The sequence below is a fragment of the Monodelphis domestica genome, chromosome 1, assembly GCF_027887165.1.
Source record: "Monodelphis domestica isolate mMonDom1 chromosome 1, mMonDom1.pri, whole genome shotgun sequence".
Lineage (NCBI taxonomy): Eukaryota > Metazoa > Chordata > Mammalia > Didelphimorphia > Didelphidae > Monodelphis > Monodelphis domestica.
The window spans coordinates 446271559-446295540 of NC_077227.1; the positions used below are offsets into that span (position 1 = coordinate 446271559).

The 23982-nt window shown below is 42.3% G+C and overlaps 1 protein-coding gene across 9 annotated transcripts in view; it reads left to right on the forward strand.

The window, feature by feature from the left end:
- ADCY7 (adenylate cyclase 7) overlaps positions 1-23982 on the forward strand; it is a 117274-nt gene that overhangs the window by 48774 nt on the left and 44518 nt on the right. For all 9 annotated transcript variants that reach the window (XM_016428451.2, XM_056812278.1, XM_056812280.1 and 6 more), the window contains 9 exons: positions 3708-4214; positions 7114-7317; positions 9180-9344; positions 11497-11646; positions 13733-13881; positions 19700-19811; positions 20031-20158; positions 21503-21661; positions 22193-22325. In XM_016428451.2, coding sequence (XP_016283937.1) covers positions 4044-4214; positions 7114-7317; positions 9180-9344; positions 11497-11646; positions 13733-13881; positions 19700-19811; positions 20031-20158; positions 21503-21661; positions 22193-22325 — 1371 coding nt within the window. In that variant the 5' untranslated portion in view covers positions 3708-4043. The remainder of the gene's footprint in view (positions 1-3707; positions 4215-7113; positions 7318-9179; positions 9345-11496; positions 11647-13732; positions 13882-19699; positions 19812-20030; positions 20159-21502; positions 21662-22192; positions 22326-23982) is intronic.

Genomic DNA, 23982 nt, shown 5'->3' on the forward strand with positions numbered 1-23982 from the left:
AATCACTTCATTTTACTTTATTTTTAAAGTTCACTCATTTATTTTTTCCAAATTGCAAGTAAAAACAATTTTAATGTTAATTTTCCTTTTATTATGTTTTTATTTTAATAACAAATTTCCACAAACATTTTCCAGTTATATGATCCAGATTGTTTCCCTTTCTTCTTCCCTCCCCCATCCTGGATCTGTCAAGCAATTTGATCCAGGTTATACATGTATTATCATGCAAAACATATTTCTGTATTATTCATTTTTGTAGGAGACCAAAACCCCAAATCATATACCCAAAAATACAAGTGATCAATTATATGCTTTCACCTGCATTTCTACTCTAATAGTTCTTTCTCTAGAGGTGGATACTATTCTTTTTCCCAAGTCCCTCAGAATTGTCCTGGATCATTGTGTTGCTGTTAGTAGCAAAGTCTATCACATTTATTCTTTGTACAGTATTTCAGTTACTGTGCACAGTATCCTCCTGGTTCTGCTTATTTCACTCTGCATCAGTTCATGTAGGTCTTTCCAGCTCTTTCTGAAATCATCCTGTTCCTCATTCCTTGTAGCACAATAGCATTCCATCATTGTTATATACTACAATTTGTTCAGCCATTCTGCAAATGAGGGACATCCCTTTAGTTTTCAATTCTTTGCCACCACAAAAGTAGAAGCTATAAATATTTTTGTACAAACAGGTCCTTTCACATTTTTAAAATCTCTACAGACCTAGTAGTGGTATTACTGGATCAAAAAGTATCCATTCTTTTAAAGCCCTTTGGGCATAATTCCAAATTGCCCTCTAGAACCTTTGGATCAGTTCACAACTCCATCAGCAACACTAACATTCATTTTCTAACATTTTGAATTCCATATTCTCCATCCCACCCCTGCTCTTTTCTTCCCCCAACTGAGACAGTAAGCAATTTGATATGGGTTATACATGTACTATCATATAAAACTTTAGCAGCTGTGTGGAGTATGGATTAGAGAGGGGAAAGAGTTGAGGCAGAGAGACCATTTAGGAGGTTATCACAATTAGTTCAGAGCTGATGAAATCCAAGGAAATTAAATGGCTTGGCCAAGATCACACAGGTATTAATTTGCAAAGGCAGGATTTGAATTCAGGTTCTCTGATATCAAAGCCAGCATTATTTTTAGTCTACCAAGAGATCCTAGGAGGTGACTCGGAGGTTAGCTAGCAGCATCCTATTTCAGACCCTCCTATGTGAAAAGAGAGAACAGGGCAGATGAAAAGAATATTCTGGAGCTAGAATTGACAAGATTTTGGAGATGAATGAATCTCTGGGGTGAGGTTTGGGTTGGGGAAGATGACATTGAAATTTTGAGTTTGGGTGACTAGACAGAGAGGGCAGTATTCTCTACAGAAGTAGGGAGATTCACCAGAAGCATGAATCTGAGGGACTGGGAAGGGGAATGTTTCCTGTCCCTTTAGTATGAAGGCAAGATTATGATAGAGGAAGATTGAGCCAGGTAGTGAGACCCAGGCACACAAGTAAAGATAACCTAAAGGGAATAGAAGTTGATCTCTTCATTTAGGTTTCCCTCAACTGGGCTTTTTAGAACCACAGGATTATTGTGCCCATAGTACTCAAGAACTAAGTCTTGGAGTTCCTTGTTAGAGTCATAATGTCATAGTAATGAAGGGGCAACTAGATGGTGAAGTAGATAGAACAGTGGGCCTGAAGTCAGGAAGACTCATCTTCTGGAGTTCAAATCTGGCCTTAGATATTTAATAGTTAGGTGACAACTAGACAAGTCCCTTAAACCTCTTTGCCTCAGTTTCCTCATGTATAAAATGAGCTAAGAAGGAAATGGCAAACCACTCCAATATCTTTGTCAAGTGTTAAATTTAATTGTGGTTGGACTCTGAATATTTATATAGGTGGTCGCCATGGATTTAATTTCTAAATCTCAAAATGAATTACTAAAGTAAAATGAATTTATGGTAGTTTATTTACAATAGAGGGAAGATATTAAGGAGAGAGAGAGAAATAGAGAGAGAGGGAGAGGGAGAAGGAGAGAGAGAGAGAGACAGAGAGAGAGAGAGAGAGAGAGAAAGAGAGAGAGAGATATCTGGAGTCTTCTGATATCAGTTAGAATTTCTAAGCCCCAGCCAGGGGAAGAGAGTCTCAAGACAATGGGCTTTTCCTGGAGACTTCATGCCTCCAGAAAGGTGGGGTCACTAAGCCAGCCTTTCACTCACCAACAGTGACTGTCTAAAAGGAAAAGCAGTCTGAGGTCTCCTGCATGAGTTTCTCCAGGGGTCCAGTTCCTGCAGTCCAACTCTGAGTCAGAGAATCTTCTGTCCAACTCAAATCTTGAATTGAATATATCTTCTTCTGGCCTCTGGTCCTCTTTTTAAAGATCTTTTTCTCTTGTGTCACCTCCCCTAAATTTTACGGCTATTAGACAGACACTAGGCAGACACTTTTCTCCAGGACTGCCTACTCTTTAGTTTACACCTTCTTTGGTTAGATTATATCTTTTTTGGATTACTTAACACCTTTTTTGGTCAGTTTACCTTTTGTAGTTACTTAATACCTTTTTGTAGTTAAAATGGGAAAATCTACTTAAAATACTGTTATCACCTTTTGGGGATTAAAATCTAAAAATAGATTGTGGATTACAATTCAATCAGGAGATAAAAGATCTAGTCTTCACACAAGAAAACTCCAAATGGTGTCATGAAGAGTTGAACATAACTGAAAACATCTGAACAAGGCAACAAAAACAAATTATAGTAATGTAGTTGATTTAAAAAAATTTAATTTAAATTTAATTTAAATTAAAAAAATTTTAAATTATACTTGGGTGTTTCCCAAAACATATGCTTATAAAACATATAATTATATATAAAATGGTATATAATTAGATGCTAAACTGTGAGTAAGGTCATGGAGGGCTGAGGAATTTCAGGAAAGAATTGTAATCCAGCATGGATGAGATTAGTCAGAGAAGATTACAATGGAAAAGCCTTTAAGAATGGATAGGTTTAAGAAAACCAAGAAGTGATTTTTTTTTGCTGTGAGTTCAGTTAAGATATCACAGTCAGACCAAGGAGTGTGCTGTCCAGTTGGTTGGCCCACGTTTGGTCAGCATCTAGAAGGCTAGGTGTAACTATGGGGAGGAGAGAATTGAAGCTCATATTGTGGTCAGAAGAATAGTGCCCTAGGAATTAAAACGGGTTTTTGATCCCGCCTCTGCCATTAGCTTGCTTTGTGACCTTGGGCAAGCCACTCTTCTTTTCTAGACTAGTTTCCTTATTTGTCTGAGAGGTTGGACTTCATTGTTAAGGTCTTCTCCCCAGAGGTGTCAAACTCACGAGTCACAAATTGCTCACAAAACTAGTTGGGAACCAGATTAAAATGCATTTGGAAATTGTTTAACAAAACAAATAAAAAATATAATACAACATAGATAATGTTAATGTGTGTGTGTGTGTGTGTGTATGTGTGTGTGTGTGTGTGTGTGTGTGTTTAATGTGTGGCTTTTAGGGAGTTTCTATTTGAGTTTGACACCACTGAAGTCCATACTTCTGAATATATCTACATGTATTTCATGGTTTGTGAGTACCCAAGAACAATGTATAGGTGCCCAAACTCTGTGTCTGACCTTGGAATTGAGAAGGGGTATGGGAAGACTCAGGCCATCAAGTTTCATTAAAGTTCTCTTTTTGCCCTGTGTCTTTACAGTTATTGACACCTATCAAGGTCCATCTGCCACTTTGGTTGGATCAACAGGAGTCTGCTGGGGAGACGGTTAGAAATACCTGAAACAAATGAAGGATGTGCTGGCCAGTAGCAGGGAGTGGGCTTTACCCTGGCGCTGGTGAAGCTGTTGAAGAGGTGGATGCCTCCGCAGACTTTCCCTCCAAGTTCAAATAAGTACCAGACTCTACCTTTGGACCCCAAGAACTGTTGTAAGCAAGTGGAGTTCGACAGATGTGCCTGGGAAACCAGGCTCCCTCTTTTCTTACAGGAACCCCATCTATTGAACAGCAGAAGAAGCAGACTCTTGACTGAGAGAGGATGCCCACCAAAGGGAAATACTTCCTCAATGATGATGAGGAGTGGAAGAGCAAAGATTCCCGCTATGAGCAGTTCCACCATATGAGTCAACACTATCCTTTTCTGCTCATCTTCCTCTCCATTGCCATCATTTCCTCACTCATACTCATTGTCCTTTCCTTCTTCCATTCGGTGAGTGGATTAGCCAGGGTGGTGGGAAAGAGATTAGGCTAGGAATTATGAGATCTCTATTTTAGTTCTGGATCCACCAGTAAACTAGGTCTGTGACCAGTGAGCTGGTCATGTCCTGTCTCTTGGCCTCAGTTTCCTTTTCTGTGAAATGAGGAAGAGAAGGGGGGAAAGGAACAAGCATTTACCAAACTACTATTATATATGTTGGGAGGGATAATTTAATTAATTTTAATCCTATTTTTACAGTTGAATTAATTGAAGCAAACAAAAATTGTAATTTGTCCAGTACCTGAGGCTAGATTTGACCTCAAATCTTCTCTATTCCAGGCTCAGTGCTTGAACTCTGTCTATTGTATAATTTATGTAGGGGAAATAGGGTTGGGTTTGGAGCTAGAAGATCTGAGTCCAAATCTGAGCTCTACCACCTACACCTGTTATCCTGGGTAAAACACTTAACTCTATTGACCTCAGTTTCCTCACCTATAAAATAATAAGGGTTGGATTATATGATCTCTAAGGTTCCTTCTATCTCTGAATCTATGATCCTCGGATAATAATTCTGCCCTGACTATTTAATGGAATTGTTTGTTTGGATCAAATGAGTTCATGAACAGGGGAGCTCTGAAAAATTCAGAAGTATTGCATGACTAGGAGTTAGTGATGGAAGGATCAGAGTTCTGCTAGTCCCTTGTAGGTCCTTGTTTAGTGGGTGCAGCCTTCCTTCCTTGGATTGTTTCTTGTGTTTGCTCTACGCTCTGCTAAGGAGAAGGTGGGGACCTGGGAGTCAGGACAGATAGGCTTTGCTTCTCATTTTGATGCTGACTTGGTTTAAAAAAAACAAAACCCAAACTTCATTTACTAACAATTCTTAGACAGGTCAAAGACTAGGCATGGGGGTTAAGTGACTTGCCCAGGAGCACACAGCTTGGAAGTATCTTAGGCCATATTTGAACCCAGACCCTCCCAGCTGGGCTACCTAGCTGCTTCTTAGTATTTGATTTTTGATAAATTCACTATATAGAGAGAAGAGTTTTGTATTCTGAGTGAGAATAATCAGAGGAGCTGGGTTCAAATCCTAGGCATTCTACTTCCTACTTCCTTGGGGAAATAGCTTAAGCTTTTTGCCCCTCATTTTCTTTTCTTCTAAAATTAGGGGAAAGGTTTAGCTAGATAACCTCTAAAGTCCCCTTCATTAGAAATCTATGGTGTTATGATTAGCATTTTTCTCCCCTCCACCTTCCACCTGCGTACAATATTTGCTTCTTCTCCCTCTAAGAGGGAAGTGAGGTTGGGTGGCCTCTCTAACAGGTCCTATTCAGCATGTAGCATTCTGATTGGGTCTAGGAGTAAAGAGACATTTCAGGCAATGAAAACAGGAGTTACAATTAATATGTTGCTGATACACTCCTTCCAGTACAATAGATTGCAACTCACATATTCATGTTTGCTTGTACTGTGCATAATAAAAAGAACTGTTCACATAAAGCAGTCATCTCAGTTGATCCTTGAAATGCCCCTATGACTTTGGGAATTCAACTGATAATATTCCCATTTTAAGGACAAGGAAACTGAGGTTGGGAGGAGTTGAATGACTTGCCCAAGATCACATAGCTAGTTAGGGAGTAGTACCTGGAAGATCATTGAGAGATGTCTTACAAAGAGATGACAGTATTCTGGAAGAAAGACCCTCAGCAAAAGGGAAATAGTGGTAGGAATTATTACAAGAGGAAGTCTAAACCTTGCCTTGGCAGTCAGGATTCTAGTCTTTGTTTGTTCCCTTGTAGCAATTATCTGAGAGATGATGTAAATCAAGACAGCTTCTCTTTGAGAGACCCCTCTCCCCAAACTGTTAAAAATCACCCTTTTATTTGTAACAAATCAATCACTAGACTAGAATTAGGCATCCCTCCCCACTTCTGAGGCAGAGAAGGCTAAAATGGCCAGATTATTGCAGGGACTCCCCAGGAGTTGTTTGCTACAACTGGGCTAGCTCTGGAAATCATATCAACCTCTATTCTAGATGAGCTATGGACCTTGTTAGAGAAAAATCCCCAATGCCAATAAGACATGAGACCTTTCAAAGAAATTTGAAATTTAGATTTTATAATCCTTTACAATCCACAGAGTGGTTTCTTAACAGTGGCCCGGGGAGGTCAATAGGAGAAGAATTTCTTTTATCTGTAAAACTTGTAAAATGGGAGTAATGTTCCTAATGACTCTTGTAGATCTTAAAGTGCTATAGCAATGGGAGATGTCCTTCCTGATGAGGAACTGAGACTCAGAAAGGGAAGTGACTTATGCATCATTAAATAGTCCTACCAGGATCTTAACCTATCTATCTCCTTCTAATACATCTAATACCTTGTCTCTCTGAGCTAAGTAGAGGGGATAAAATGAGGCAAGGGTGTGAAGAAGCTACCTCCCATGTGGATTAGGCGATTTCTTCTTACTAATCCCAGATACTGTTCTGGGTACCAAGATCTCTAGAGTCTCTTCGACTAAAAATGGATTACTCATACTTAGCTTCCTCCTCTCTATCAAAAAAACCGGTAGTAGTTGCTTCTGTAGACTTTAGAGATAAAGAGGGAAACTGAGGCTGAGAAATGAAATCTCACCTTTATCAGCTTCCTCTTCTTGAGTGAATGAAAGCATCCATCCTCCTGAAGTAGCTGATTATTTCATAGGATAGACAACCCAAGGAAGCGTCCCCCCTTTCCTCCCTACTCCTCAAACCTGGAGAAATTTAGCCTGTAAAAGTTGAAGGGGTGGGGAAGACCATCAACAGTGGTGGTGGAATAGACTAACACAGGAGGACTTCATAGAGGAGGAGGCAGACCTAGAAACAGGACAATCATGAGATGTATATTCTTAATGTGATGTATGTTTGACTGGCTCCCAGACCCGCCCTGGACACCTTGCCTTCCTGGTGACTGCGTTCTTGACTCTCATCCTATTTGCAATCATTTATGCTCTGGTGTACGTGGAGTGCCTCTTTCAGAAATGGCTCAAATTCTTTGCTGTAGTCATCTGGATTTGCTTCTTGACCCTGGGTTTCGTCTTAATCTTCGACTTCAAGAATGAGAAAAACTTTGTGTGGGAGCAGGTAATTAACCATGAGACCCAAGACCCTTGGGTCTCCCTTCACTGCCTGATGGAGAGAAACAGTATGGTGCTGTGGACTGGCTATTCGGTTGCAAACCAGCACAGTTGGGTTGTATCCCTGGTTCTGTAGCAAATTCCCCAAAGGGCCTGTCACTAATTCCCCAGAGGTCCTTGTGTAAGCTAGGATACTTCTATGCACCTTAGCGTCCCCTGCCATAAAACAGTGGATTTGGACCAGATGGTCTCTGACTCCTTCCAATTTAGACATTCCAAAGTTGTGTGACTGCTAACTTATACCGAATTGATTTATTCTTTGAGAAAAAAAAAAGAGAGCTGGGGGATATAAAAACCTTCCCTTTCCAATTATATGCACTAATGGAGGGAAGCAGTGAAAGGTAGAATCTACAAATTGTAGGGTTTTTGTTGGAGTATACAAGTTACTTTCTCGCTGAGGTTAGTTCAGGCTAATGTATGAAACCAACCTCTGCCTTGGTAAGGCTGGTTGAAGGGAGGTTCTTAGCAAGGATCTAGATTTAAGGGGGGAACTGCTCAAGATTCACACTTGGTTGAAGTGTCTAGAAGGTACTTTAGAGGCCATTTGGTCTACCTCCCCCATTTTATAAATGAGAAAGGCTTAGATCTAGTGATTTGCTCATGGCCATACAGGTAGTAAGTGAAAGAGTCAGGATTCAAACTCAGGACCTTGGAAAGCAAATTGTAAAGTGTTTTCACCCTTTCCACACAAACCATATCCCAGAATGTATGTCTGTTGCCCTGTGCCCTTGCCATTGGACCAGGTGAACACTTCTGAGCACTAATTATTCTTTCCCAGGGGAACCAGTGGGATGGAAGCTGCCCGTCCTAGAGGAGCCAATTGTAACCATTCTCGGTTCTAGCCTAGGGTATTAGTCTGTCAGCTGTTCTGTCTCCGAGCTCATGGGTTTATTAGGGGTTTAAAGCTTCACTATGGGTGAAACTTGGCAGGCCCAAATCTTGGCCTCCAAACTACATTTTAATGTGTGGGAAATGATGAATAAACTTGGTTTTCCCTTGACTAAAAAAGAAAACCAAATTTTAGATTTTTTTCTTTTGGTTCCATGTTCTTATAAAGGTTCTTCTTGGTCGTGGCTCATTTGATAAGGGAAACATGCCACAATGAAGATAGCTTGGGGTCGGTGTGATTATATTTGGAGGCTGGTGGTTGGGAAACTGGAAGATTTTTACCCATCTGCCCCAGAGCCCAGGGGCCATTCCCAACTCAGCTGACTCTTAGATTTCTGTGCTCACGCAAGAGAGATAGAACTTGGGTGTCTCGAATTCAGTGAATAACTTTATCCTCCTCTCCCCAAGAGTTACCCTCCTTCACTCAATTTTTTCCCTAGAATGATGAGTGAAGAGCCAAATTGGCTTGATTCCAGGTCCAGAGGCTTGGGATCATTTTTATTCTCCTTACCCCTCCTCTGTTATGATGGGCAATTCTATAGGAAGGAGGAGGAAGGGAATGCCTGGCTATAATTGACATCAAAGATGGCCTTGTTGGAAAGAAGCCAGGAGATTAAGATTTAAATCCTGGCTCTTATACTTAGAAACTGTATGACCCTGAACAAGTCATTTAAACTCTAGGACTCAGTGTCATTCTCTATAAAATCAAGGGGCTGGACAAGATGTTCTCTAATATCTTTCCAACACTAAGTTCCATAATAGATACACCGTATAATTGGCACCTGGATTTCAACACTTGGCTGGGCCAGGAGTAATGATCATGATTTATTCCAAGGCCCAGTTGCTTGTAGTCTTCCTTGGAGCCCTACTTCCTTTGTAAGATTTGAGGAAGCTGATGTTCACCCTGTCTTCTTTCTCCAGGTGCCCTTCTTTCTATTCATCATCTTCACTGTGTACACCATGCTGCCTTTTGAGATGAAAGATGCTATTGTGGTGAATGTCCTGTCTACTCTGTCTTATCTGCTGGTAGTAGGGGTCCGGGCTGAGGTGTTCAAAGCAAGGCCTCCCTTGCCTCTGGTACTCCAGGTAAGAAGCAATTATAAATGCAGCCCACATTTATTACGTGCTTAGTGCAAGCAGAGCTCCCCATAAGCCACGCGGCAAGGCACAAGTTTGAATAAACTCAAGATCTTGCCCTTGAGAAGCTTATAGCCCAGAAGACACCATCACAGGTGGCTAGCTAGGAAATGCTTGATGGCCCTGTGGGCTTCCATGAACCCGATCTGTGGGAAATCAGCCCTAAAGGAACACTAAAGAGAAAGGAGTGCAACTTGGGCTTGAGGATTACTGTTGTAGGCATTTTCAGATTTTCAGTTATTGCTTCGAGCAGCAGTGGGCTGCTCTGAGTTCCTGGCTATTGTATAGAGGTTTAGCTCCTGGACAGGTAGATGGAACATTTATTCAACACTTACTATCTTCCAGGAACTGTGCTAAATGCTTAGAATACAAAAAATAAGAGAGAAAGATGGCCTCTACTCTCAAGGAGTTCACATTTGAATGAGAGAAGAAAACACAAGGAGGAGCTAGACAGCCAGGGTGGAAGCTGGGGAGGGGCTACCCAGGTAGTGATAAGGCAGCCAGGGTAGAGATGAAGCAGATGGGAGAGTGAGTTGGATGTTAAGTGAGTGGCATGGCGGAAGCTTCTTAGGATATGGTAGTTCCTGACGGGGACTGAACATTGAGTTGGCCTAAGATCTGCACAAGAGGATAGGCACAAGAGGATAGCCAGCATACCAAAGAGAACATAATCCAGGGGAGGCATTGTCTGGGGTCCCTAGGGGTAAAAATCCAGTCTAACTTCCCCCTTCTGGTGTAAATTCATCAATAGGACTGGTGCTTGCATATCTTTGGGGTCTGAAGAGAGTATAGAAGTGCATTGGGTGGGAAGGCAGGGCTTAAGGTAGGGGCCGAGCCGCTATTTTCTTATTACTTCTCCTAGTCTTCTAGGAGATGGCTAAGATCATGGAGAAAGGGGAAGGAAGCTTTTAAAAACTTAAGCATGGCTTCCCCTTGGGGTTTACGTGCCATTTGCTACCCATATGCCTATCTCCAGCACTGGTTAAGGGGAAGTGGCGATGAAGTGGCTACTGGAAGGGGAATGGTTGTACCCAACCTGCCTTGTCTGTTTTGTGGATATGTGGCATATGTTAATAGAGGGAGATAAGCCACAAGGATCTCTTTCTTTCTTTCTTTCTTTCTTTCTTTCTTTTCTTTCTTTCTTTCTTTCTTTCTTTCTTTCTTTCTTTCTTTCTTTCTTTCTTTCTTTCTTTCTTTCTTTCTTTCTTTCTTTCTTTCTTTCTTTCTTTCTTTCTTTCTTTCTTTCTTTCTTTCTTTCTTTCTTTCTTTCTTTCTTTCTTTCTTTCTTCCTTTCTTCCTTTCTTCCTTTCTTCCTTTCTTCCTTTCTTCCTTTCTTCCTTTCTTCCTTTCTTCCTTTCTTCCTTCCTTCCTTCCTTCCTTCCTTCCTTCCTTCCTTCCTTCCTTCCTTCCTTCCTTCCTTCCTTCCTTCCTTCCTTCCTTTCTTTTCTTCCTTCCTTTCTTTTCTTCCTTTCTTCCTTTCTTTCTTTTCTTCCTTTCTTCCTTTCTTCCTCTCTTCCTCCCTTCCTCCCTTCCTGGCTTCCTTCCCTCCTCCCTCCCTCCCTCCCTCTCTCTCTCTCTCTCTCTCTCTCTCTCTCTCTCTCTCTCTCTCTCTCTCTCTCTCTCTCTCTCTCTCTCCCTCTCTCCCTCTCTCCCTCTCTCCCTCTCTCCCTCTCTCCCTCCCTCCCTCCTGCCTTCCTTCCTTCCCCTTCTGTCTGAATATCAGTTCTAAGATGGAAGAGTAGAGCAGCAAGGGAAGTTAATTGACTTGCCCAGGGTCATGCAGCTAGGAAGTATCTGAGACCAGATTTTAACCAAGGATCTCCCATTTCTAGGCCTGACTCTTAATCCACTGAGTGTGGGAAATGGCTTCTCATTCTTGAATAGAAAGGATGATTGAGAAGTGAGACCTGAACTTGTGCTAGACTCTAGAACTGCAGATGCAATTTACATTTTACACCAACTAGGATGACCTTTCCCATCCTTGGTGTGTCCAGGGACTCAGGCCACTGCTATACGAGCCTAACTCTCTGTCAGTGAGGCAGGTTCTGGGTTATAGCCGATGAATTTTCTGTCTTTCCCCCTGAACATCCATCCTTGGCAGTTGCTGGCAAACACCACAATCTTCCTCTGTGGGAACTTGATGGGTGCCTTTCACAAGTCCCAGATGCAGGATGCATCCAAGGACCTCTATATCTACACCCATAAGTACATCCAGCTCCGAAGGAAACTGAAGATTAAGAAACGTCAACAGGTAAGCCCTCTTGGGAGCAGTTGCTCAGTTTGAAATGGTCCAAATTGTATTCTGGGAAATCATATTCATCATCCTGTTCTTCTTCTTTGAGACACTCAACTTTTTTTCCTTCATTTTGACTCTTCTTCCAGCCTTTCTGGTCTCCTTCTCAGATATTCTATGGACATTCCTGCCTTTGCTTATCTTTTTCTCCCTGCAAGGACACCTTTTCCATCTACCCATATCCTATTTGTTCTTCAAAGATCAGCTCAAATCTCACCTCTTCTAGGAAGTCTTCTCTAGTTACCTCATGCTATAGTATCAAATTTATTTTTGGTTACATTTTAATTTCCAAGCTCTCTCCCTCCCTACTCCACACTAAGAGAAGGCATCATTTGACTCTATATTTGCAAAACCATATCATGCATACTTCTCTTTATCAGTTCTTTTTCTGGAGGTGAACATTAGAGCTCTTATTATAGGTGCCACATCTATGTGGGAGTATTGGTTATGTTCAGGAACATTTGATTATGCACTGTATTGTTCTTTACTTAATATATATGATTCTCCCCTTTCCAAATTAGAATGTAAATCATTAAGTAAATCCCTGGCTAACTTCTCCCTCTGGCTTAAATTTATCAATATGACTAGTATTTGCATATCTTTGGGTTCTGAAGACGGTATGGAAGTGCACTGATTGGGAAAGTAGGGACTGAACCATTATTCTCTTATTACCTCTTCTAGGATAGTTTTTAGTCTGGCCAAGACCACCATTTTTCCTTTTCTTTTCTCTTATCTTTCGTCTTAGAATTGATACTAGTATCAGTTCCAAGACAGAAGGAGGACAACAATTTTTTTCTTTAATTAATTAAATAATTAATTAAGGATATTTTTTCATGGCTACACAATTCATGTTCTTCCCCTCCTCTCTTCTCTCTCCCCTCCTGGAGTTGACAAGCAGTTCCACTGGGTTATATGTTTCATTGTTCAAAACCTATTTCCATGTTATTCATATTTGCAATAGAGGGATTGTTTAATTCTAAAACCCCAATCATATCCCCATTGAACCATGTGATCAATCATATGTTTTTCTTCTGCATTTCTACTCCCACAGTTCTTTTTCTGGATGTGGATAGCTTTCTTTCTCATAAGTTCCTCTGGATTGAAGGACGACCATTTAAAAACCTCTTTGGGTTTTATTATCTGTAAAATGAGGGGGTTAGGTGTGATGCTCACTAAAAACTTATGACTTAAAGTAAGACCATATCTTCTTCCCTCATGCTTAAAAGTGCTTTATAAACCCTTGTGAAGTTGCCTTGATAGTGGCATCAACCCTTTGGTTCAAGATACTGCGGTCATTTATTGTGAAGAAAAGAATTTGGGGAAGTTTGATGGTCATGTGAAAGAGCAGTCTAGATATTATTTTTATTTCATTAAATATTCCCCAATCACATTGAAATTTTTAAAAGTAATTATTAATATTTTTTTTAGTGCTAAATTCTTTCCCTCTCTCCCATCCCTCTTACCTCCTTCAGAAGGCAAGCAATTTGATATGGATTATATACAGGAAGTCATGCAAAACATTTCCACACTAGTCATGCTAGAAAAGGAAACACAAAGAAAACCTCAAGGTTAAGGGGGAAAAAAACTATGCTTCAAGCTGTGCTCATAGTTCATCAATTCTTTCTCTGGAAATGGAGAGCATTTTTCATCATGGATGCTTTGGAACTTTGCAAATTTAGAAGCAGAGAGTGTCAGAGCTAGAAGGGGCCTTAGGAGGGTCTCTTCATGTTCCATTTGGCCTAAGAGTATAGCACTAGGACCAAGGAGTAGGATTTACTGAGAGGTAGATTTTCAGGGCAATATGAGGAAGAACTTCCCAGGTAGAGTTGTCTAATGATAGAATGAACAGTATACTTTGGGAAGCAGTGAGTTACCTCAATACTGGAGGTTTTTAATCAGAGGCTAGATGGCTTCTTATTAGGTAGGCTGTAGAGGGGATATCTGTTCTGCTTCTGGTGTGAGTGTGTGTGTGTGTGTAGATGTTAACAAGATGCTCCTTGAGGTCCCACTCAACTTTGAAATGCTCTAATTCCCTGCGCTTCAGGAGAACTTGCTGCTCTCAGTATTACCAGCTCACATCTCAATGGGGATGAAGTTGACCATCATCGAGCGGCTTAAGGAGAACAATGACAGAAGAAATATGCCTGACAACAACTTTCACAGTCTCTATGTCAAGCGGCACCAGAATGTGAGGTGAGGAAGAGCCACCCATGGGAGATAAGTTTGGGTGGGGAGGTTCGAACCATGTTTTGGAGATGCCTGAATGATGGAGTCAAGTTTATATTTTATTTGGAAGATTTTGAGTAAAGGTATGTCAGTTGGGCAATGAATAGCATGAATGATGGATTGGAGTGGGCAGGAGAGGGACTTGAATCAGGGACACTAAGTAGGAGGTTGATGTAGTAGTGTAGTAGGTGAAAAAGGGGTGAAGGCCTGAACGTTAGTGGTTACAAAGAGAGTGGAAAGGAAAGAATGGAAGCTCAAGATACAGTAAAAGTAGATAGAACAAGATTGGGCAACTGAATGGATATGAGGGAGAAGAAAAGAAGACAACTTGGAATTTACTATCAATAGAAATGGAGAAATTAAGGGAGAATTATCGATGTTTTTTTAAGTCTTTATCTTCTGTCTTGGAATTGATACTAAGTATGGATTCCAAGATAGAAGTGTGGTAAGACCTAGGCAACTGGGGTTAAATGATTTGCACAGAAACTTGCCCAGTGATAGCTAGTAAGTGTCTGAGGTCAAATTTGAACCCAGGTCCTCCCTGCATCAGGCCTGGTTTTCTATCCATTACACTGCTTAGCTGTCCTGGAAAGAATCAATATTAAGAGAGGAGATGTTGAGCTCAGTTTTATATGTGTTGGGTTTGGGATGCCAGCAGAATATTTAGATGTAGCTATCTAGGAGGCAGTATAAATAAGCTTTGGGTAGAGATTGATAAAAATATAGAGAGATTTTGGAGTTATCTTTATAGGGGCGATAACTGAAGTTGTGTTAATGGATGAAATTACCAAGGAGAGAGAGGAGAGAAAAAAGGCAATGACAAATAGGGGATAAAGCACTCAAATGAGTGATACAATTAGTTTTCTAAGAATTCAATGCAGGGACATCACAAAGCAGGCTGGAGTAGTACAACAGGGATTTGTGGAGGAGGTGGAATGGACTGGGGCTTTGAAACACTGGAAAGATTGTTTTGTATTTGGGGAGGGCATTCAGGAAATCAGGATCAGGGACAGAGTCAGGGAGATGGAGGAAACCCAAGCAGGAATAAGCCTGATTTTTTCTGGAGATAGTCAACCGACAGTGTGGCTGGAGCAGAAGGCTTGAGTTCTTAGTGATACTAGATAAACATTCATTGGAGGAGTGGAGTAAAACTGAAATGGAAAGGATCGCTTATAGCTGAATGTTGACTTAGGAAACCACAAATTAACACTATGTTGTTTTGTATTTTTATTTAATTTGGCAAACATTTCCCAATTACTTAAAAAAAAACAAACAACCCTTACCTTGTCTTAGAATCAATACGGTGTATTGGATCCAAGGTAGAAGAGCTGTAAGGACTAGGCAATGGGGGTTAAGTGACTTGTCCAGGGTGAAACAGCTAGGAAATGTCTTCCCATTTCCATTTTAATCTGGTTCCCTCCACTTGTGGCCACAAATTTGAGACCTCTGATGACATGTAATTCCTCACCCCCATTTACTGACAGAGCTTCTTCCCTTGGCTTCAGAGACACCACAGTCCTTCTGGTTCTTTCTTCCTAAACACTTCTTTGGATCTTCATCTTTTTTTTTCTTAAATAATATTTTATTTGATCATTTCCAAGCATTATTCATTAAAGACATAGATCATTTTATTTTCCTCCCCCCTACCCCCCATAGCCGACGCGTGATTCCACTGGGTGTCACATGTGTTCTTGATTCGAATCCATTTCTATGTTGTCAATATTTGCATTAGAGTTTCGTTTAGAGTCTCTCCTCTGTTATGTCCCCTCAACCGCTATAGTCAGGCAGTTGCTTTTCCTTGGTGTTTCCACTCCCATAGTTTATCCTTTGCTTATGCATAGTGTTTTTTTTCTCCCGGATCCCTGCAGATTGTTCTGGGCCATTACACCACCACCAATGGAGAAGTCCATCACCTTCGATTGTACCACAGTGTATTAGTCTCTGTGTACAATGCTCTCCTGGTTCTGCTCCTCTCGCTCTGCATCACTTCCTGGAGGTTGTTCCAGTCTCCATGGAACTCCTCCACTTTATTATTCCTTTTAGCACAATAGTATTCCATCACCAACATATACCACAATTTGTTCAGCCATTCCCCAATTGATGGGCATCCCCTCGTTTTCCAGTTTTGGGCCACTACAAAGAGCGCAGCTATGAATATTCTTGTACAAGTCTTTTTGTCCATTGTCTCTTTGGGGTACAGACCCAGCAGTGCTATGGCTGGATCAAAGGGTAGATATTCTTTTGTCACCCTTTGGGCATAGTTCCAAATTGCCCTCCAGAATGGTTGGATCAATTCACAACTCTTTGGATCTTCATCTTGACTCAGTAATGTAGGTGTTTTCCCAGGGACTTGCTTGTCTATACTATCTGCCTTGACCATCTCAGTCCACCTCCTGTAGTTTTTACCTCTCACTTCTGTGCAGGTGATTCTTCCATCTCTGTTTGTAGGCACAACCTCTTTCCTGAGTTTCAGACCCCTTCTCCAGTCTCCACCTTTTGTCTTATTAGCACCTTAAGCTCAATATGTCCCAAAGTGATTCTGTTCTCTCGTCCCCTAAATCTGCTCCCACTCCTGACTTCACTGTTTCTGTCTACGGAACCCTTATCCACTGTGGGTTTTAAAAAAGATTGTGGACAGGGGACTTCATTTCCCAGCATTCTTTGTTCTTCCCTGGGTTCCCTTGCCTTGCATCCCTGTGTTGTGCCCTTGCGTGGGTTTGTTTATAGATTTGCTGAAACCCCTGCTGCAAGGGCTTTTGGGCTTTTGCTTCAGCTGGAGCATGGCAGGTGTGGGTCTCTGGATCTTTGCTTTGCTCACTCAGCTGAGGGAACCCCTTTCTCCCTCACTTTGTTGCTATTAAATCCTATAAGTTTAAATATTTAGGGTATTCATTCATTTTTAGTCTTATACCACCTATCAGTCAACTAATATTTATTAGGTATATGCAGACAGCCTCTGATGCTTGTGACCTCTTTCTCAGCTCTCATACCATCAGTTTCCAAGCCTCTCCAAGTCTATTTCTACATCATCTCTTTGATCAGACCCTTCCTCTCTTTTCTCACTGCCACCTGCAATGGATCCTCATTGCTAGTTGTTTAGATGATTGCAGGATTCTCTCCTCCCTCCAATCCATAATTCATGGCATTGCCAGACTGATCTTTTTTATGCTGGCCGTGTAAGCATTCAGTAATCTTGGGTAGCTTTCTGGTGTCTCCTGAGTAAGATTCAAATTCCTGTCTCAGGTAATCCCTTCTGTATGCTCAGGGCATTGCCATATCTCCTAGCATCTTAGGAAAAGAGCTGAGGCATGGCTGGAGGCCTGAAATGCCTTTTTTGCCCATCTTTGCCTATTAAATTCTTGGCTGTCCTTCAAGACTCAACTTTTTTGTCCACTTGGCTGAGAGTTAGGGCATGGGCTGTGCCTTGTCTAAGCTTTGGCTCTTCTCTAGCCCCATGTGCAGTGCTGGAGATATACGATGGACTTAAACATTTGTTACTGTTTCTGCCCAAGGATAATAGGTGGCAAGGCTGGGACTTGAACTCAGGTCTTCTGAATTCAAAATGCAGTGCTTTTGCTGAATGAAGAGACTAGAATTTGCCCAACTTCCCATTTCCTAATGTCTTGAGTCACATTTTCTCTTTTCATTGATGTCTGCTCTGCATTTTTATATTAGAGATGTAAATATTCTAGGGCCACTTGTCATGTGGGGGAGCCCTGGGAAATAAGGATGGAGTCAAACCAGATGGCAAAAGAAGGGTCTCAGAAAGTTTTTTCTCTTGCCCTTTCTCCTCTTCACCATGACTCACCCCCAGTCCCAGCAGGGCATGGAGGTGGCGCCATCAAGGTTGGTTGTATAAGGGATTGATTGAGTCTTGGCAAGGTTGGGACCATTCTAGTTCTCACAGCACCTGCCCCGAGTCTTCCTGAGTCCTCAAAGGAGGCTGCTGGCTCCCAGACAGCTCTGGTTGAGAAGCAAAGCTGGGGAACGGGACAATGGGGAGGGGGAGTAGGTGGAGCACCCTCCAAGGTAGGTGCTTGTTATTAACCACACTGTACCTTTGTAGTGGGTGCTTTGAGCCAGGCAGACGTGATCTCATTCACCCCGCAGCTGCCCGGGCAAAGCAGAATGGGTCACACCTCTCCAAGGTGGCCCAGCACTGCGGGCTGGGTAGGCAGAGGATACTCATTACTGCTAAAGTCATAGAGGAAGGCCCTGCCTGCTTTGAAAGCCACTGAAGCCCAAAGGTTACTCATTTTGCTCTAACTTCTGGGCTCATGTCCTTCCTTTATGGGCAGGGGAACTGAGACCACAAAGGGGCTTCACATAACTAATGGCCACTTGGGGGCTTCATTGTGAATCTCTTGTTCTCAATGTCCTTCCTTCCTGATCATGGTCCTAGGATGGGGGAATGTAGATTCAAGGTGCATTGCTTAGGGGATTGCTTCACAAGGGCATCAGGGAAATGTCTCTATCATGTTCCCCAAGTGGTAAGGGGTAAGTAATGGGGGTTAAATGACTTGCCCAAGGTCACACAACTAGGGAGTGCCTGTGGCTAGATCTGAGCCCAGGATTTCCCATGCCTAGGTGTGGTTTTTAATCCACCAAGCCATCTAAGTGCTTTTTGATTGAATGTTTGTTCATTCGAATTTGCTGGGAACCCCAAGAGCATAACGGATGCTTCTATTAAGCTTGGAATACTTCATTTGACTGCCAGGAGAAGCAAGAGCAGCAGAGCCCAGATCCTTAACTGGAAAATGGTTTCTGATGGGCACAGGAGGACACTTGGGTTGCGGGTGGGGGCAAAAGGAGTGAGGTGTTAGGATTGGGAATTAATCACAGCAAATATTCCTCAGTGCTTGTTCTGGGCATTGTTCCAGTATTCTTTCAATATTCCCCTTGTGCTTGGGAGATACAAATTAATTTTAGCATTATTCTGGCCAAAGTATATATGAGAAGGGTGGAGAGATTGTCTTGCTGTGAGGAACACCTGGACAGTTCTGTTTGAGGGTAAGATGCAGACAGGATGCCCATTAACATCAGGGGAGGGAGTTTCTTCACAGGGAGTTACCCACATTATAGGCTCAGACAAAAAAACAACAACCAAAAGACAAAACTAAAACCAAAGGCTGAAGAATAGTTATAACTGCCTCCTACACAAAATTTCCATCTTAGATATTTCAAAACCTGTAGAAACGAGGCTTTCTAATGAAAAGGCCACTGAATTTCAAGTCTATGAGGCTGAATTAGAATTTCTGTTCCATTACTAGCTGTGTGACTTTGAGCAAGTCACTGATCTTTTCTGGAACTCCCTGGAAAATGACAGGACTCAACTTTGATGACCTCTAAGATTCCTTCTAGCTCAAAAGTTGATCATAACCTTTGTTTGTTTGTTTCTTTTCCTTCCCCTCTCTCTCTCTCTCTCTCTCTCTCCTTCTCTCTCTCTCTCTCTCTCTCTCTCTCTCTCTCTCTCTCTCTCTCTCTCTCTCTCTCTCTCTCTCTCTCTCTCTCTCTCTCTCTCTCTCTCTCTCTCTCCCCCCCTCTCTCTCCCCCTCTCTCCCCCTCTCTCCCCCATCCTCTTTGGAGGATCCAAGTGCCCTTATTGGCCCCTTCCACGTTTGCTGATGTGCTTGGGAGTACCATATATTCATGCTTCTCAGTCACGTATATGAGCATCGAGTGTCATGTGAAGTACTGACTGTGTGATGATTGAATGTTTCATGCTGAGGCCTTGGGGACCATGTTAGTGGCTGCCTGGTCACAGGCCTGCTTTGTGGTTCTGCAGCATCCTGTATGCAGACATTGTGGGCTTCACCCGCCTGGCCAGTGACTGTTCCCCCAAGGAGCTTGTGGTGATGCTGAATGAGCTCTTTGGAAAGTTTGACCAGATAGCCAAGGTAAGTCACTGTCTGGGGCGCACTGGGCAGGGAAGGGCAGGGATTAAGCCCAGGCTCTAAGGCAGTTCCCTGACCTATTCTACCAACGCTAAGGTTTAAGGAGAGGCTATGCTGGGGTGGTAAAAAGAATGGTTGGAGCATGGCTTAGGAAGACTGGCTTCTGTCCTGCTTGGGTCCCCTAATTAGCTCTGTAGCTTCAGGAAGTCGTTTATTTTGTAGGAAAATGAATGTATGAGGATTAAGATCTTGGGGGACTGCTATTACTGTGTCTCTGGCTTGCCAGTATCCTTGCCAACTCATGCCAGGAACTGTGTGAAGATGGGACTCGATATGTGTGAAGCCATCAAGTAGGTACTTGGGGTACACAGGGTGGGGGGACGAGGCTTCTGTGACAGCAAAGACGTGTGTCATCTGTCTTGCTCTTCCCCCAAGTTTCTCTGGTTCCAAAATCTCAGGCAGAGCCAATAGGCTTGTGTATGGCAGGTGCGAGATACCTTGTGAGAAACGAGATGGGACACAGTAGAAAGCAGAGAGGCAGAGAATATAAATGATAACTCGAGGCCATTCATTGTTTTCTTTTCTTTATTTTGTTCTTAAACCTTTACCTTCTGCTTTAGAATCATTACTGTATATTGGCTCCAAGGCAAAAGAGTGGTAAGGGCTGGGCAATGGGGGTCAAGTGACTTGCCCAGGGTCACACAGCTGGCAAGTGTCTGAGGCCAATCTGAATCCAGGACCTCCTCTCTATCCTTGGAGCTATCTAGCTGCCTCCTCATTGTTTCCTTTAAGGATATTACTTTCATGATAGCAGAAGGGATTCTGGTCTGGCATCAGGACAAACTTTGTGAGTCACGTTTGGGAGCCCATATCAAAATTTGTATTTTTAATTGTAAAAATGATAATCTCCCTGCTCCTTTTAATTCTGCTCATATTTCAAGACCCAGCCCAAATCCCGCCTCTTCTGGGAAGCATTCCTTGACTACCTTTGCTCTCAGGGAGACTTTCTGTGTCCTAAAGCACTTACTCTGGGTCCAGGAGAGAGCTTAGAGGAACAGCTTATCCCCGTCCCCTTAATGTCTTGTGGGAAGTGTTGGAATCTCAGAGACCTGAATTCCAGTTTAAATCATTTCTTTGACACTGAATGAATATGGGTAAATTATTTCATATTTTATTCTCTAATTCTTAAAAAAATACCCACAAACTCTTACCTTCTGCCTTATCATTGATTCTAAGACAGAAGAGCAGCAAAGCTTGCCCAGGGTCCTATAGCTAGGAAATGTCTGAAACCAGATTTGAACACAGGTCTTCCCAACTCCAGGCCTGGCTCTCTATCCACTGTGCTACCCAGATGCCCCATATTCTCTAAAACTCTTAAGTTGCAGAGGAAGAGTTTTATAATCACTGTTTCTCCTGTCTTGTGTTATTCCCTAGTAGCGTTGTGTATGAATTTTATTTAATTTGCAAGTCTGTGAGTTCCCAAAGGGCACAGACTGTAACTTCTCTTGGCCCTGCAACAATGCCTGCCCTTGGGTGGGCAACACCCAAAAAATGTTTAATTGATTCTTGGGGTAGTTGAATTTCTTAGTTCTAGGATGAAGGAAGATCCTAAAAGATTTGAAGCTAAGGACCACCAGACTGGTTGAGGCCTTGCTGCTTCCCAGAAAGTCCTGATATTTTCCTGTTGTTCACAGGCAAGTGAGGGAAGCCACAGGTGTAGATATCAACATGAGAGTGGGCATCCACTCTGGAAATGTGCTCTGTGGGGTCATTGGTCTTCGAAAATGGCAGTATGATGTGTGGTCCCACGATGTCTCCTTGGCCAACCGAATGGAATCAGCTGGAGTCCCTGGGTAAGAACCAGCCATAGCTGAGGGATTTGAACTTTACTTCCCTCTCATTCTTATAGTGTTGAGTTCTGGTCCCTCAGTTCCTGGAGATTTTGCTTGGCCACCAACTCATTTGTCTTTTGTCCTGGATTTGATGGGAGCTCTGGCTTCTTGCTATTGGCCAGAGTCAACCTTTTCCTCTTCCCTCTTTAAAATGGGAGGTTAGTATCAAATGATCTCTGTCCTTTCCAGGGCTGACATGCTATGCACCCAATTCCCTGATTCAGTATTGACCTACTGAATAGGCCAGGAGTTACTAGGAGTATGGATAAAGGATGAATAATCTTTCTCTTTGATTTCCCACTGTGATTTATCAAGATACCACTTTTCCCTCTCAAGTAAAGCATGCATGTTGGATAGGGGCACAGGATCTGAATACCTATAGCTTCCTTCAGCACCAGAGAAGCACAGGATGACTAAATCAGGTTATGAGACCCTTCTTGGAGGATTCTGAGCATGTGTGGTTTGAATTTTTTTTCACATTCTTTTCTACAGTCGGGTACATATTACTGAAGCTACATTGAACCATCTGGACAGAGCATATGAAGTGGAGGAAGGGAATGGGCAACAGAGAGACCCCTACCTAAAGGAGATGAACATTCAAACCTACCTGGTCATAGACCCCCGGGTATGTTCAGTTTCTTCTTCAGCTCTTAGGGAGTCTGTGATGTGTGTGTGTGTGTGAGATTGCATAGTTCCAGTATGTATGATGTAAGAGGATGACCTGATGTTATATGGCAGCATCTGCCTCAAAGTGGTTCTGGCCATTTCCAGAGTCTGGGGTGTCTCCCGTCTCACCTCACTATCTTTTTTACTGGTTTTCTTGGCTTTTGGAAATTTTGAATCACACCCATACAATTCAACAAACACATAATTTACTAAACACCTGTTGTGGGCAGAGCCCCAGGCTGGATGCTGGAGGTGATCCAGAACTCAAAAAAGAACATCTAGGAAGCTCAGTGGAATAAGAGTCAGGCCTAGAGATGGGAGGTTCTGATTTCAAATCTGATCTCAGACACTTCCTCTGTGACTCTGCACAAGTCTTTTAACCCCATTGCCTACTCCATTGGAACCAATATTCAGTCTTGATTCTAAGACAGATGGTAAGGGGAGACACACACAGAGAAAGAGAGAGACACACACACAGATGGAGACTTTAATTCTCATGAAGCTCTAAACAGGCATTCTTCAACTGGGGCCTGGGCTTGGAATCTAGTAAGGAGGATAAAACCCAAGCGTGGATAACTGATACATTTCACATGATAAGTACAAAAAAGAGACACAGAAAGGAAGTGCCAAGAGAAGGAAGTGGGGTGGAATGCAAGGGGGAGCAATGAGGAAGGTTCCTGCCTTTAAGGCTCTTTGAAAAGGCCAGTGTGGGGGAAGGAATCAGAGCAGGAAAAAAAATGCTAGAAGAACCAGAGGGTGTGTGTGTGTGTGTGTGTGTGTGTGTGTGTGTGCACAGAATAGATACAGGATGGAGAGTTTGTGTTCCAGGTTTTTGAAAACTAAGGGTACTTCCCTCCTAGGCAGCTCAGATCCACAGCAAGAAGGGATGTGTTCTTGCAGTTGGTGGGGAGTCAAATCTCTTTAACACCTGCCTGGGTCTGTCTAGGTTTCCCCCCCTTCCTTTCCCTTTCTCCTTCTCCTTTTCTTTTGTACAGCCAAATGGACCTCAGATTTCTCAGTGGAATTTTTTCTTTGAAACTAGTCTCTGGTAGACTTATAAATGAACAGGAGATGGAGTTTCCAGCCCAATTTCTATTTCATCTGTTGTTTTCCATTTATGTTTTCCAATTATGTTTCCTCATGGAACTTATATACAGTCCTGGATGGGTCTCTAGTGACTGATAAATCCACTCTCCTCATTTTACTCATTTACTGGAGAGTAAAGCCTAAAGATCTTTGCCTGTGTAGTAAGGAGCAGAGCTGGGATTTGAATCCATGTTCTCTGAATTCTACCCAGCATTCCTTGAGAAGTCCAGTTCTTTCCATGATGCCATCCAATATCACTATGTTTACTGTGCTTGGCATTGTGGAGGAGTTGGTGATATATGTCACAGATCCTGCCCAAAGTATAGCTAAGGAGATAAAATGGATGTACATGAAAGAGCAGCATGAAATACAAGATGATATATAATTTTGGGCTGAGTAATATAGTGTAGATTCTAAGGGGATGATATAGAGATTGAATAAATGAGACTTGGGCTGGACATGTAGGACTTTGTTAATATCTGGGCTTTATTGCCACCTCAACATGTCTCCAGTTATCTCCAGTTATTCTC